At 31.3% G+C, this 17,344-nt stretch overlaps 2 protein-coding genes across 2 annotated transcripts; one reads left to right on the forward strand and one right to left on the reverse strand.

The window, feature by feature from the left end:
* Positions 1-408: 408 nt before the first annotated feature.
* Positions 409-1,258, forward strand: LOC111274062 (uncharacterized). Its single transcript, XM_022858718.2, has one exon. It carries the CDS (start codon positions 531-533, stop codon positions 1,116-1,118), a length of 588 nt encoding a protein of 195 aa, XP_022714453.2. The 5' UTR covers positions 409-530; the 3' UTR covers positions 1,119-1,258.
* A 580-nt stretch (positions 1,259-1,838) lies between these two features.
* LOC111274064 (TPD1 protein homolog 1-like) lies at positions 1,839-5,097 on the reverse strand. The gene is made up of 4 exons (XM_089755165.1): positions 5,002-5,097; positions 3,226-3,292; positions 3,041-3,136; positions 1,839-2,173 (listed from the first exon to the last, which is right to left on the reverse strand). The coding sequence occupies exons 1-4, from the start codon at positions 5,095-5,097 to the stop codon at positions 1,839-1,841; spliced, it is 594 nt and encodes a 197-aa protein (XP_089611291.1).
* Positions 5,098-17,344: the final 12,247 nt, after the last annotated feature.

Below are 17,344 nucleotides of genomic sequence, written 5' to 3' on the forward strand. Positions count from 1 at the left end.
AGATAATAATGTTAGTATAATAATTAGAATTGTAAAATTATATTTATTGAAAATATAAAAAATTATTTTTTAAAATTTCAATGTTTTAAGAAAAAAATATGTTATTTACGTGTTATGTATTATTTAAATATTAATGTTATGAATGTCACGTATTATTAAAGATAATATAATAAAAAAATTTATTAAGTAATCTTACGTTATCATGAATCAAATACAAAAAATTTATATCCCAAAGTAAACAAAACTAAAAAAACACATTTTTTTCAACATCAATTTTTTTCTCAAATTTAAAAATACGTGAACCAAACGGGCCCTAAAAATATTTATGCATAATTCTGGCATCGAATTAGTTTCCACTAGATTTGTCTCTCTTCTTAGCCGCATTAATAATATATAAAGGATATGGTGTGAATGAAAGGAAAATTATAGTTCACACCTTACAGCAACCACACACTTGAGCATTGTGGATTGTAGATGCAATCCCATTAAGTCTTGCCAAAAAGGTCCAAGCTCAGTAAGTCTCGCGGAAAATGAATATCTCTGAGCTCAGACTCCAAATTTATCCCCCAGCCCCAAGGCACACCAATCTCATCCCAAATTCTCCGCTATTTTTCACTCCCTTCAAGCAGCTATTACATGTATCACATTCAAAAATTACAGCCGTCGTCTCAAGAAAAATTCTGGGATGTCCTCCTAAAACCAGGGTGATAGAGAGACAAATGATCCTGCAACGCTCCCAGGAGAGGGAACAAACCCCCAAAAGAGAGCTTACTCAAGTTTCTTCAAGCGGTTATTCACGGTTTGTAATAGTAGGAGCTGTTTCTGTGGGTTTGGCGTTGTTACTTATTGGAGTGGATGTCGAAAAGGCTGCGGCCTTGGGTCCTGAAGGGCCATTAATGGAGGAGTTTTGGGACAATGTGAGGAGATACGCACTTTATGCTCTCACAGTCAGCACAGGGGCTATATACACCATCTTCCAGCCGATACTGGAGTTGTTGAAGAACCCAATCTCTGCAATTCTTATCTTGGTGATTATAGGAGGCAGTATCTACATAGTTTCCCAAATACTTTCAGCCATGGTTGGGGTCTCCGATTTTACTTACAGTTACGGATATTAATTTTACAGTTTTCAGCTTATGATGTTGGTTTCTCTTGGATCTTGACGTTGCAAAGTTTTCCTTTTGTTCTTGTTCCATTAGCGGAACTTTATTTTATCCTTTCAAGATCGTCTTATCTTTCAAGGCTGATTATTTATTTATTTGTTTATTTTTAAATTTTCTGAAGAATGAATATCTTTTTAGGTTGAATTAATCCCATTGTACTATTGCAGTATTTCTTTTATCAGGATGAATTCTATATGTTCCTTAATCCTTACTAGTGGAGTATTTGCAAGTGACAAATATTCTTGCTTGCTGGCAATAGTTTGGGTGGATATGCCGGGTCCGAGTTAGGATGGGCCTCGGCCTGTGCAGTTTAAAATTTTGCATGTATCTTTATACTTTATAGCCCAATTAAAATTTCCTCTTCAGGCCTTAAACGGTTCAGCGAGCCTGGAAAAAAGGCCCAATGACTAAGTTAAACAATTCAGAGAAAAGTTCTCTTTATTGCTGTATACATATTACTATTTGAATAAAGTCGCATAACGTCAAATTATAATTAAAAAGCACCCATGGATAAACAGAAACCAGATCAATTAAAACTCGGAAGCAAGCGATAACATGCACCCTTAATTAGAAGCTCTTGATGGTTTACAAAATGTTGTGGCTAAACTCTCAAGCACCATCAGTGTGCGCGTGCCCGAGCCCAAGTCATGATCAGGCAGTTGTCTTGTGGCTGAGTCAGCAGCAGGCAACAGAAGAGACCGAGAGAGGGTAGCTAAAGCTATTGGCATATTCGGAGGAGAGGCATTCTCCAGGGCCAAGAGGCTTCCCATCATTTAGCAGGCAATCATCATAGTAGAGTAGCCTGAATACTGTGGGATTGATCAACCAGACAGAACTAAACCATCCAAAACTAACGTGAATGTTGGAGATGCGACAACCCGAGACGCAGAAGTTCAGAATTTGAACAGTGTATGATGGAATTCCATTGGGAAGGGATGCCGTTGAGCCTTGGAATATCACAATGTCATCCTTTGAGCATTCCGTGCCAATTCGATTAGCATCACGGTCCTCTACGTGCATTGAACATTTCCAAAAATTAAGAATCAGCTTTCAAATTGGAATCACTATTCAAGAAATAAATAAATAATTACCGACGGAAGAGAAATTAAATAAAAACAACATGGAATATTCGAAACTGGAAAGGTTGAACAATTTTTTAGCATACAAATTCCTTATAATCTAGTAATTAATTACCCTACTTTAATATATATTATTCACATGTCGAAATCAATGGTCAGCCTTGCTGAAACTAGTTGATTGATTAACCTAACCTTTTGTCATTTTTAATTAGGGGATAAAAGTGTTTTGTTGTTTTGATTAATTAAGATTGAATCAATCATTAATCTAAATTTCACCACGGGAAAAAAAACTAAAAAACAAAGATTCAACACAACAATTTGGGTTAATGACAAGTAATGTGTATATGTCTTGATAGATGGTCAACAAACACTATGCACATGTTAGCTAATAGCTATCTAGTTTATAAAGGATTTTGTTAGCTAATCATGTTCTAATGATTAATTTGTTAAGATTACTAGTATTTTCAATTTTACCAAATGGTATGATTAATATTATTTAATGATATAATTAGAATTATATATCTTTATTTAGATTTAGATGTATCTAATTTTGAATACATAATTACATAATAAAAAAATGTATATATAATCAATGACAATATATAATTAGTTAGTTGTCATGCATGGAAAATTTATTCACAAGCATATATATCCTTAAACATAAATTAAGCTTTGATTAGCAGAACACATGCATCAACAAATAAATTACGCTTTATGGAACCACTACCTTACTTAAATGTTAGAACATGATAAGGGACGTAGCAGAACAACGATAAGATATAAAGACAGATTCTGTACCAGTGGACTGTAGCAGCTTCCCAGAAAATACAGAACTGTTCTTGGTCAAGGCTATCATTTTAGTGCTTCCTTGACTCACCGCTTCCGACTCCACCACTGCATTAATGTTAATTATTGCATTCAAAAGTTATCTAATACTTGTTAATAATATAAGTATATAGGAAGTTTAATCATGATAAGAAAACAATCAAGCGCCAATTTCAGATTCCATTCACCAAAACCAAAAAGAAAAGCCACAACTGAAAACTGTATCTGTGAGTAAAATCGTTTGTCATTTCATAAGACCAGAAAAATCAGAGGTACGCATTGCATATAAATGCATTCAAGCATGCATGGTCATCCTGGAGACTAATTACGATTAAAAACACTTTTGTTATGTTATTTATTGATTCATTTGCAATTTAAGGAAGAGGACTTAGACAGATCATACATCGCATATTTATAAATTTTATAGAGTAATATAGATAAATCACGCAAGAATAGTTTAGAATTAATGTCTTCACTTAATTTTTATGCTTGGAAAAAAAGAGAGTGGCTGGGGATGAACACAGAAAAGAGAAATGTGTTAGGAATAGTAAATCAAATTCTACAATAGATTTATTTGAGATTTGTTAGATATTACTTCATGGATAGAAAACTTATAAGAGAAGAATTCTAAGAGAAAAAAAAATCTTGATAGACAAATTTGTATGCTTATAAATATATAAAGTCTCCATAGGGTTAGGTATGAGAAAAAGAGATAAAAGAGTTATAAGATTTTATGAGATAGACATCCCATTGGACAACTAGAGATGTACATCTTATGAGTGTATATGTTTGAATATTTATGAGTAGATTAGAGGAGATTGAGAGGGTCCACATAAATATGATGTATGAGTGGATATGTGTATGTATTTATTTAGGTTGAGAATATTTCATAGGATTAGAAGAGAATGAGAGGGTCTATAGGTGTTAATAGTGAGTGAGATTGATTTGATGTATGTTTATCATTCTTTATAATTAGTGGATCTTTTTCTCATCCATGGACATATGTCGATTTGACTGAACCGTGTTAAATTATTATCTTTTGTGTGTTTACTTGATCATTTGATTATACTTCTGTTGTGTTGGATATTTAATTGATTTGGGGCTTTTTGCTTAATAAGTGGTATTGCAGCTGAAGGTTCAAGACATAGGAAGAAATAAGCCTAGAGGAGCTCAATTCAAGAAAAAAATTCAAATTCATATTTTAAAGATTGGTTTGCATAAAGCGTGAAGATAAACAGAGAAAATTGATATGAGACTTCCATTATAGGTTGACCCAAGCATGTCTAATATGAAAACTGATGATTTGATGAAATTTAAGTTAAGGTGAAGATCGTTAAAAATAATAACTCAAATCTCATAACAAATTTATTTGAGATTGGTTAGATATTACTTGATGGACAAGAAGACTTGCAAGAGAAGAATTCTAAGAGAAAAATGATTCTTAATAGATAAATTTGTATGCTTTTAAATAAGTGGAGTCTTCGTAGGGTTAGGTATGAGAAAAAGATGTAAGAGTTATAAGATTTTATGAGATAGACACTCCATAAGACTATTAGAGATTTACGTCTTATGAGTGTATATGTTTGAATATTTACGAGTGAATTAGAGGAGACTAAAAGCGTTTATATAAGGTCTAAATAGGTATGGTGCATGGGTATACATGAGTATGTGTTTGTTTTAATTGAGAATATTTCATAGGACTAGAAGAAATTGAAAGGATCTATAGGTATTAATAATAAGTGAGGTTGATTTGAAGTATATTTATAATTCCTTAGAATTAATAATTTTTTTTTTTATCTGTAGATGTAGGTCAATTAGATCGAACTATGTTAAATTACTGTTTCTTATGTGTTTACTTGATTATTTGATTATTATTTCACTGTATTTGATATTTAATTAATTTGAAGCTTTTTGCCTAACAAAATGCATGTTACCAAAGAAGAGCAGTAACACCAAAGCCAAAACATAGCCACAGAGGTTATGCCAAGTCTTTTCTCATCAAAGCAAATTCCTAGTGCACTTGATGTCATTATCACCCTTCACTTATATGCGTTTGGTCAAACTGGGTAGCTAAAAGAATGGAACTGAAGGATCGATGGTTCAACCTTCAATTAATAAGGAGTACTACATATAGTTTTCGATGGAATATGAGCACAAACTTGTAGTTGTTAAGAAAATATGTAGTACTAGTTGTAGCTGAACTATTGGATAGAAAATGAAGCGAGGTTTAATATAACTAGGTGACTATGAATGGCGATATTGTACTTTGGGGGATAGAACATGTAATAAAGGAAAGCGAAGCAAATCTTGTTGGGTGGACGAGGAATACCACACGCCCAGATGAGGGAGCTGCACAAGTCTGTATTTATAACACACCAGAAGAGGGGAAAATCTAAATCCACCCTCGTTTTTTCTTTATACACATCACTTTTTTTTAAAAAAAAATTTATTAAATAAAATTACTTAAATACATTTATCACAAGTTTATAACTTTTGAAAATCCATTTCCAAAAAATTATAATACTTATCGGAAATGTATTTTCAAGAGCATTGGAGTGCAATTTTATAAAAAAGAGAATTTTGTTTAAATTATTTATAAAGGAGTGTACTAAAAAAGTTATTATGAAAAAATATAAATTTTAAAATTAATAAAAATGTTACTTTTACTATTTTCATCTTAGAAAAAAATAATATTTTATGAGGCTCTAATTAAATTAAAAATAAAATAGTAAATATAATTTTTTTTATAAATTTAAACATTTTTTAATAAATATTATTTGTATCAATTATTAAAATTTTATAATAATTTTAATTAAATTGAATTTTTTTAGAGAAATTTCTTTACCTGCTTATTACGGTAGATTTTTTCAATTAGCATATTAAATTTTAAAAAAATTATGTAATATATTCAATAGTATTATTTATACAGTTTTAAAGAATTTCAATTTTTATATTTTGATCAAACTTGATAGTTCTTTCATCACTTTTCATAATATCAAGAAATAAAATATTAATTTAGATCTCATTATATTTTATTATTTTTTAAAAATTAAAATAATAAAAGTAATTTTTTTTAATTAATTTTAAAATTTATGATTTTTTTTCTAATAATAACTTTTTTATTATACTAATTTATAAATAATTTTCACAAAATTTCTTTTTTCATAATTGTTTTTTATAAAATTTCATTTTTCTACTCTTAAAAATTTATTTTTGAGAAATGTTATTACTTCTCGAAATGGTGGATATTTAAAATTTATAAAATAATATTTAAGTAATTTTACTTAAAAAATTAAAAGAAAAAAGTAAGATGCAGAGAAAAATAGGTCGAGTGCATTTAGTTGCTCCCCCAGACTAAGGAATTCACAATTATCAGATTGCCCTCATTTTGTAACGTACTACCTCGCTAGTACGTGTGGGAACTGTTTTATTTATTTATGTTGGGCTTCTATATATTTCGCAGAAATTGATTTTTAGAAAATATTTTTAAAAAATATTTATATTGTCTAAGAAAGATTTTTTTATTATTTGGATGTATCAATTAAAATATTTTTTGTTATTTGGTTGTATTCTGAAAAATCAATTTTTTAAAAATAATATTGACATAATTATGAAAATATTAAAAATTATTTATCATTAAAATATATGAAAATGATTTATTATTAAAATTATTTATATTAAAAAAATATTTTTTAATAATAATATATAATATATTATTATTTTTGTCCTCAGTGCCCATTTTGTTATCACGTGTCACAAACCTAAACATAGAGGCAAGGAAGTCATACATATGAATGTTTTTCAGAAGATAAAAGTATTCCTATTTAAACCCTTTTTTGAAAAAAAAAATCATTGGATTTTGAGAGGAATTTGAATGGGTGTTCTTCTCATTATTCTAACTCATTCTTCTCAAATTCGTTATCATTAGTGAACTCTTTTCATTTTTCGAGTTCTTTGTATACCAACAATGTTCCACATTCGGTTGTTAAATTTTCTCAAAAAATGAAACAATGTGACGTTTCAAATCAATTCAACGCCGCTTTGATTCCCTTTTGCAATCCGTTTTCAAGAATTTATAGTCCCAGTACATGGAAATTGAATTTTTTTGCATTTTTACCAAAATTTAGTAGCTTCCCATGCATTGTTATTGATATCATTCTCATCTATCCATTTGCAATTCAAGGTAAAAAAAACCCAGATTTACAAAAACTAATTCTTTTACTTAAATACCCAAACCATATTTTTTTTCTTAGATTTTTAATTTAAACATTATTGTAAGCTATGAGACATTATTCTAATAACAATTTTCAAATAGCAAATTTATGGTTTGTCATGCCCTGCTTTTTCTTTCTTTCAATCACAATAATTTTGATGTAAAATTTTTTACTTCAAAGCAAATAATTTAACTTCTTTTAATTTCAAAACTTTCCACCTTAATATTTTATACAGGTAACTTGCAATGAATTCGAATTAAGACCTCCACTTATTTTTGTAAGTTTTAGATAAACTTTATTCACTGTTCTTGCAAATATTAATGCTGGCTGATCTATTAAAATAAATTTTGATTTTCCTCCCATGTTATGTAAATCCTTTTTATTCTTTGTTTTGAATTTTATGGACAATTTGCAATGGATTGTGATAGATTAGTTATTACTAGAAGTAACAAAACTATTAGATATGAACTCTTAAAAGAAACAAGGAAAAGAAAATACATGCCTCCATCATCTAGTAGCTTGCAAAGTCAAAGGATGTGTGTTAGGAATTCTCTCACCCATGCCAACTCAGATATAAATGAACCTCAATCATTAAATAATGAGGAAAAGTCTGTTGTGTTAAGCAACCTTCACTCAAATAAGGATACAATGCTTAGTAGCAAAACCCATAGTAGTAGGGCTGTTGTGTATGGTTAGGCAAGGACGGAGGGAACAAACAAAGTGAATTAAGGCACATTTTTTTATATAAAAAAAAATTAACATTAGCCCACAATTTGTTCAGCACAAATGCTCTACTGGGTCCTTAGTAATTTATAAGTCTGTATTCATCTTCTTCATATTAATTGTAGCATGATAAGAAAAAGCTCCTTTCTCCTTACATCACTAGCTTATGCTCCATTCCTATCACTTACTCTACATGCATTTTTCTTTAAGCATAAGTTCCTAGATGCAATCACTAGGTGTTTTACAATTAGATATAAACAAGCATGCAGGTGTATCTGATGGATGTCACAAGACATCGATTTGAATAAACTTTTTGGTCATAAAATAAAATACTGCATCATTTTGCCAGATATTTTATTCTCTTTTTAATTTATCATGAATGATGCAATATTCTCAAGATGTCGCAAATGGTTTCTTAATGTAATTGTGCATGCTTATAGTTTATGATGTAGAGTATGCCTTTGGAGTTCATAACTACCCAACAAATATTGTCTTTGAGGTTGAACCTCGACATTGTCCCAGGTTAAAGTTTAAGAAGTCAATTTTCATGGGGAGGACATGTTTGGATCCGTCTAACAAAGAGAGTTCATGGAACGCCAATCTACAAGTTACAATGATAACACATACCACTTGATTTTAAAGAATTGTATCCATATCTTGGATGATATATGTTACAAACTAATATGGAACTAGATACCAAAATACGTGTATCAAATTGCAAGAATTGGTATTATAAGACATTTTATTCTAAGCACTAGATATATTGAGCCTAAAATCTTTGTGTCGACGTATCTTGAATTTTTAAGTATTACTGTTGTTGATGGGTTCATAACCTTTTTTTTTTTTTTGGCTTGATAAATGGTTAATTATTGTTTGTTATGTGTTGTATATAATATTAAAATAAAGGGTATGGATTATTTGTCATAACTTATACTTTTGGGTATTTTACAATAACAGTACAAACTATTGTTACAATAAGAACTTTTAAATTGTAACCACTTCACATGTCATTTATTAAGTTTAATATATTGTAATTTCCTTAAAGTTCTTATGTGTCCTTCTCCATACTGGCACAACTCAGTTTAAGGTAGGAATTGAAAAAATGAAACCAAATGAAAATGATTATAAATTTGTTTTTATTTGCTTTTTTTCTATCCATTGCTGCAACTTTGTTGTTCAAATGTGTTGCTTTGCCTTAACGCAGGTCATATATAACAATTGCAATTAAACATCTCTATTGCTACTATAAGTAAAATATGTATGATTTTTTTTTTTTAATTCAAAGCTATACTATGGCCTTTTGAAAATGCATGTTTTAATTTGTTTTCTCTTTAGACAAATCAAACCAATTGAAAATGTTAATAAATTTTTTTCACTGTCTTTCAATTGACTTTTGATAGGTTCTTTATTCATCTGTGTTTGTTTTTGCTTAATGCAGGCAAGATCCAACAATTTAGCTCAAGTATTCCTATTTTAACTGTAAGCCAACCATTTCTTAGTTACTGTTTTATTTTTAACATATAGTATATATAGATGGTGTAGACACCCATTTATGTCCAGGTCTTATAAGGACCATCGATATCTGGGCTCGATCAGCCCGTTGACATCCGAGCCTAATTAGGCCCATTGATGTTTGGGCCCGATTAGACCTATTAACGTTTGGGCCCAATTAGGCCCATTTGTGTTTGGGTCAAATTAGGCACTTTTATGCCCAAATCCAATTAAATAGTTATTATTATTATTATTATTATTATTATTATTATTATTATTATTATTATTATTATTACTTTCCTTTTTATCTTTCTTTTTATGTGTTTCTTGTATTTTATTATATTATTATTATTATTTTTAATTTTTTGTTCTTTTTTTGTTCTTTCTTCTTTGCTACTTTCCTTTTTTGTTTCAATCCAAACGTGCACAATGGATGAAATCGGGATTAGTATCGCTTGGTCACACATAGGATCGAATTACTGAAATTTTGGATTGAAAATCACGTTAGATAGAATGCAATTCCAGAATTCATGCCTGTGATTGATTCTGTCTGTTTTTTAAAATCCCCCTAAGCCTACCTATAAATTGGACTAATTTTATAGAACAAGGACACAGAGAAACACAAAGGGAAATTAGGAGGAAATTATTGGGAGAATTTTGGGAAAATTTTGGCAATAAAGGTTTTTGGGATTTGGAAATTGGAAATTTGAAGTTAATTCATAGTTCTAAGTGTGGATTCAGGTTTTTGGAGGTGATTTTAGGGTTGCAGAAGGTTTGGGGAAGGTTTGGAGCTATCTGAGAATTTTTTTAGATTTTTTAATTTTTTTTTTCGCATTTTTTTGGGTTTCTTTGGATTTTTTTTTAAGAACTTTGAATTTTTCGATGGCTAGTTGAAGTTTTTGATGAGATTTTGGCAAGATTTTTAGAATCTGATGGGTTTTCTAGAAACTGATGGGTTTTCCAGTTTTCGATTGAATTTTTTGACAAAGTTTTCAAAAATCGATGAGATTTTTAGTTTTTGGTTGAACTATTCGGCAAGTTTTAGAGGAAGTTTTAAAGAGAAGGGACAACATCTGAAGGCTAAAGAGAGAGTGGCTCAGTTGCATCTGAAGGAAAATGTTGAAACTTAACTTTTATGCTACAGCAGAATGACACATTTTGAATAAGCTAGGATCCGTACGCAAACCGGGCGATTCGCGTGTTGATCCACACCTTGACCCAACCTGATTATAGGTTTTCTTTTTTTCATTTATTTTATTTTATTTTATTTTTTACCTATTTTTATTATTTTTTTAAAAAGAGCTATTTTTGCCACTTTTATTTCCAAAAGAGAGAAAATAAAAAGTAAAAAAATGAAAAAAAAAAGAGAAAAGAAAAAATAATAAGAAAAAAATGAAAAAATGAAAAATAAAAAAATAAAAAAATCCTTTAAAACATTTATTTTCAAATAAAAAAATAATTTTCATCCTTTAAATTATTGGAGGATTGCTTTGAAGTGAGTCATACCAAACTATTGGAAGGTTGCATTAATTTTTTTCAATAAAAGTTAATAAATCCGATGACAGAGCCTCTTCAAAGTAGGACACTAGTCTCCATGAATACTCTTAATGTGAGAGAATTATCCTAAATTACTACTAAACTATTGGGACAATTTTAAGGTTAATTTTTAATATTAAATTATTTGGTAAATCATTAAAAAATCAAGGCTTGGATAATTTGAAATCAAACTAGTCCATCTTTTGGATGGGTATTGTGGGGGTGCTAAAACCTTCTCCATGCGTAACCGACTCTTGAACCTAACATTTATTTTGTAAATCAGATTCAATTAGGTGGCTAATCACACATAGACAAAAAAAGATTGGTAGTGACTATTTTTCATCCATGTCTAGCAGTAGGTCCATGAATCTGTGCGTTATGACAGTTTGGCGACTCCACTGGAGACATTGAAAGTCAAGCTAGTAAATGATTTCTTATTATCCAAGCTTTGCTTAATAAGTTTGAAATTATTGTATTCCCTTTTATTGCTTATATTTGCTTTATTATTTATTTTCCTTTTCATTGTATATACCTGCTTATTTTTCATTGCTTATATTTGTCTAATTATCTATTTATTGTATATATCTGACATTCATTTGCATGTGCATAACATAAGCCCTCTACTCGGGCTATACCTTTAGGAGGGAGTGAAGTACCTATGCCTTCATGAGATTTTATCTCTCCGCATGGGCCTGTGCAACACTCATACTCAGATTGAACTCTTTTCACTTGTAGCCTATGATGGATGAGGATTGAAGTGCCTTATTAGTCTGTAATGGACAATGATATAGGGAGCAATTTAGGGACTTTTTAAAATTAACCTAAACCACATATAGTCAACCTTAAGAGCTTAACCATAGATAGAGCATTGTCCTCTCATCTTTTGTAGATAATCTAAAATTCAAGGTCATATTGTTATCTTGCTATGTGATGTTTTTTTTTTTAATAACTAACTTTGTGTTCTTTTATTTCTTTTGTGTACATTCATGAACATGTTTATATATTGCATAGTATTTTTGCCTCAAAGCTATTTCAAAAAAAAAAAAAAAACACTCATGGATTTCACAGAATGTCAGGTTTGCGCCTCATCTATGCTGTTCAAATATGACTCCCCTATAGAGATAAGGATGGCATAAAAAAAGAGGTAGCTAGAAAAAAAGACTGTTTGCCACCTGGTTATGTCCCTACACTATCAGAAGAAGTTTGCCTACTCCTCAAACATAATGATCTGAAAAGCTTATTAGACATATGAAATAGTATGACCTCTTTAAGGCAGGAGGCTTTTTGTGATAAGTTTGGGCACATTGCATATTTCATGTTAGTGGAGGTTGACTACTCATTTATCAAGGCAATGGTACAGTTTTGGGATCTTTCCTATCGATGTTTCATCTTTAATGAGGTTGATTTAATACCAACAATAGAGGAGTACTTAATTCTAGTAGGTATGCATCTATTATATCCAGACAGAATATACATGAAGAAGCACAAATCAAAAAGTCACAGGAAACTGGGTCAGATGCTAGAAGTGGGAAATGAGACTATAGATTCATACATTCAAGAAAAAAGAGATTATAAAGGTATTTCATGAGAAGTTCTTTGGGATTTTATTATCAAGCATCTAGATGATGATCAGGAAATGAGTGTATTTGCTCTAACCATATATGGGTTGGTCATTTTTCCTAAGGTCTTAAGACACATTGAGATAGAAGTGGTGGATCTATTTGAGCAGATTAAAAGGGGGTGTAATCTTTCATCAGCTATCTTGGCAGAAATTATCAGATCTTTAATTTTTGTAGGTAAATGGATAAAACACGTTTCATGGGCTGTCTACCCTTATTATATGTATGGATGAAGAGCCATTTTGAATGTAAAAAAAGTACTTTTATCAAACTTTATTTCTACACTCGAATTTCAATTAGGTAATTCTACGAGAGCACTTGACCAAAAGTAAATACTCAAAAGGAGTGAAAATATCTGCTACAAGGGCTCACAGATGGTCAGGTAAAATGGTTAGCTCTATGGATGGACAGGGAACCTATGTTATACCAATATGAAGATGAGACAAGGGTTTCACTTTTAGGTCTATGGGGGTCAATAAGTTATACATTGTTGATGTAAGGAGACAGCATGGAGTTGAATAGTTTACTCGTATGCCCATAAGCTTGGCCAATTTGACTGCTCATATGGGGAGCTCGAAACTTTTTAGAGGATTGATTACATGATTAAGGCTTGGAAAAAGCCTATGAGAGTAAGCTAGGGCCATTCACTGATCAAGTCACTTAAAGGTATCTGATTTAGAAAAATAAGAAGGGTCAGGAGATTACATTTATGCCTCAAGATTATCACTTACCGATAGGTCAAGAGTCAGACAATAAGCTTTATAAGTTAGAGCATGAAATGGAGAAGGAGAAACTGAAGAAAGAAATTTTAAAGCTATAGGAAAAAAAGGACCAGTGGTAAAATAAATAAAAAAAATTAGAAATTCAAGTTCATAAGATCTCCATGGAATATAGCAACGCCCAAAAAGTTGTTAGAGAACGGGATGATATCCTTAAGGTGTTGAAGAAGCTACAACAAGAACATAAGAGGTTGCATATACAGGTGCAAGCTAAAGAAATAAACAATACAGAGCTGGTTCATGAAAGTGAAGAGTTGAAAGAAGAGCATGCCCAAATAGAAGATGCTTTTATAGAGGTTGAGCAAGAGAATTAATGGCTTTCAAATTACATTCTAACTTTAACATCAAAGTTCAATGAACAAAAAAATCATGTTAAAATCCTCACAAAAAGGCACAAAGAGTTATCTTATCAGGTGTGGTACGACAAAAGAGAAGAGTTAGGAAGGCAAAGATACATAGAGCACCTCACAGCTCAGATAAGCAAAGCCATGATCAAAGTTGGTGAGATGGTAGAAAAGGTTGAGGCACTAAAGCTTCGATTACACCAACAAGAAAATATGGACAGAAACTATTAAACTTCATTAAGGAAGTTAAAGATCAGTATGAGTAAGTTAGGCATTTTTATAAAGGAACAATATTAGGTTTGATGTAAAATAGACTCTTGTGGAATAAATGAAAGTTTCTTTTTGCTGAATTTCTTTTAAGGGGCAAATATGTTATTTTTTCCTTTTTTCTTTTTTTTTTTCATGCATTTGCATCACGCTCATTCATTCATTCACTATCATAACATTATCATTGAATTTTCAATTGTATTACTAAGGTGTAAGAATAGCTACACATCAATATAACATACGGGCTCGAGCTAAAAAGATGGAATAGGGCAATACAAGTCACCTTGAAATGATAAAAAAAGCTTAAGAGGCACTAGAGGGCAAGTTAAGCAAGATTCTGCAAGCCTTAAAAAAAGTAAGTAAAGGAAAATCGATGGAAGAAAATACTTCATAAGAGCTACTGAATTAGCATATCCCCCAGGCTTCAGTCCATAACAAACTCAAACTGCCCTAATATTCTACCCTCAATAGGTAACTTTTTTGAAATACAATTACCCAGGAATAACCTATGCATTAGGTCATGAGAATGTCCAAAGTTATGATAATCTTGTCTATGCTGAAAAGACAGTTGAGCCCATTCAACTTTTTACTGCAGATGAAGTAAAGAAAAAAGAAAAGCCACAGATGGCTGTGCCTTTAGAAAGTTTTAAAACTGATTAAGCCATGAGTAGGCTGAAGGCAAGATTGAGAATTGTAGAAAGAATGGATTTCTACATATCCATGGATACAATAAGACTTTACCTAGTATCAGACGTAGTGATGCCACTAAAGTTTAAAGTACCAGAGTTTGAGAAGTATGATAGTACTAAGTGTTTTATCACACATATCACCATGTATTATTGTAAAATAGTGGCACATGCTAGTAATGAGAAATTGCTTATGTATGTCTTTCATGATAGTTTAACTGTGTTTGTAGCAAAATGGTATGTCTAGTTAGATGGGACCTAAATAAATATATGGAAAGATTTGATCCGATCTTTCATCAGTCAGTATCGTCATATTATCAACATGGCCCTAGACCACCTATTTTTACAGGTAATGAAAAAGAAGGCATTTGAATCTTTCAAGCAATATGCCCAAAGATGATAAGATGTAGCTACTCAAGTACAACTTTTCTTAACAGAGAAAGAAACCACTGTGCTATAGTGAGCATTTTAAAGTCATCTTAGTATGAGAGAATGATAAAAAATATGACTAAAAACTTTGTTGATATGGTGATTTTGAGAGAGATTATTGAGAACACCATAAAAATGATAAGCTTGAAGGAGGTGAGTTTTTCAAAAAAGCACTTAAGAAGAAAGAAAGTGAGACTCAAACTGTGAGTCTTGAGGAGTAGCAATTCAAAAGTTACTCTTGACCTAACTACCCTACATACCATTATATGGTGAACCATACCTTTACTTTTCCTTACCAATCGATCACCCGACCATCTTATCCATCTTCACCAAGATCTCTCACTCACTCAGTTAGTACTACAAGTAATACTAGAGAACCACGAGCTAAGAAAAGACCCACTTTTGATCCTATACTAATAAGCTACATAGCATTATATAAAAAACTCTACAAGAACCATTTAATTGCTTCTGTCCTTGCCAAATAGCCTTAACCTTTTTATCCTAAATGGTATGACACCATCGTCCATTGTGATTACCATTATGGAGTAACGAGCCATTCTATTAAAAATTATTTTTCTTTAAAACAAAAAGTGCAGCATTTGATTAAAAAGGGGCTGATAAGTTTCGATACCAGTAGAAGCTCAGCACCTAATGTTAGTGAGAATCTTTTGCCTAATCATATAGTCAACGCCTTAGACAAAGATAAAAGGTATATAAAAAGAAAGGTAAAAGAGATTAAAATGCCATTTAACCAGCTCTGTGATGCCTTATATGGAGTTGGACTGATACAACTGGTGACTTTATGTACCTATAAAGGATGATGCATCCCCAATCAAAGGTGTAAGTATCATAATAGAGCTCTAAGGTATTTTATTAAGAAATGTTGATAATTTCGCCAAGAGGTGTAAAAATTAATAGACTTTTATCGGATAGAGTTATGCGAGGAATCATGAGCCTTAAAAAACATTAAGGTGGATATGATAGATAGATGGGTGCCAAAACTTATTACTATACATTATAAGGAGAAGCCACAATCAGTTGGGGGCAAGTTCATCCTCAAACTAGTAGCTTTCAGAGTCCCACACCTATTTTCTTATAAAAAAATAAAATGATACTCTGAAGATATAAGTGTGAGGTAATGAATCAGGGATAGCAAAGGTTGAAATTTAAAATTGCCAATATAACAGGAGTAAGAGGCATAAGTAGAAGTGAAAGATGTTATACTCTAGAGACGTTGAAAAAAAAACAGATTGAACAAGAGACTTTAAAAAAAGATGTCTCGAAGTCTATGCTTGAAATAGAGGTATGTGAGTTTTTAAAGCTAGTCAAGCACAGCGAATACTCTGTGGTGGAACAATTGAATAAGATGTCAACCAAGATTTCTTTATTATCACTTTTTTTGAATTCTAAACCACATTGTAATGCCTTGTTGAAGGTATTAAATTAAGCCTATGTGGCCCATAATGTATCTGTAGAGTATGTGAATCACTTGACAGGGAATCTAGTGGTGCCACATTATATCTTTTTCAGTGATGATGAGATTCTGCCTGAGGGTAAAAGAAGTACTAAGGCATTACACATTATTGTCAAATGTAAAGGCCACATAGTAGCTAAAGTCTTTATTGATAATAGATCTGTTATTAATGTCATGCCTATGTCTACTCTAGCCAAACTGTCATTTGATATATCCCATATCCAAAATCGTCAGATGATGGTCTGAGCATTTGATAGGACTAGGCGAGAAGTTTTGGGAGACATTGAGTTGCTTATCCAGATTGGGCCATATGTTTTCAATACAAAATTCTAAGTTATGGATATCTCCCTATCATATAATTGCTTATTGGAGACACTATGGATCCATAAAACAGGCATCGTCTCTTTCTCACTGCATTAAAAGATCAAATTTAATGTAGAATGACAGTTGGTGATTGTGGCTGGAAAAGAGGTTTTGCTAGTGACCTAACCCATAAATGCCCCATATGTGGAAGCAATAGAAAAATTATTAAAGTGCTCTTATAAATCCTTTAAACTTGTTAATACAGTACACGAAGGGCTTAAATTCAATCGAATTATGATCAATCAGATGGTTAACAAGGGTTAAAATATCAGGTTCGACTTGGGCAAAAATCTATAAGGGATAAGGGAGATTCTTAAGATTAAAGATTACAGTTGCAGATTTGGATTGGGTT

The sequence above is a fragment of the Durio zibethinus genome, chromosome 26 (genome assembly GCF_047325235.1).
Source record: "Durio zibethinus cultivar Kanyao isolate XHJ-2024 chromosome 26, ASM4732523v1, whole genome shotgun sequence".
Lineage (NCBI taxonomy): Eukaryota > Viridiplantae > Streptophyta > Magnoliopsida > Malvales > Malvaceae > Durio > Durio zibethinus.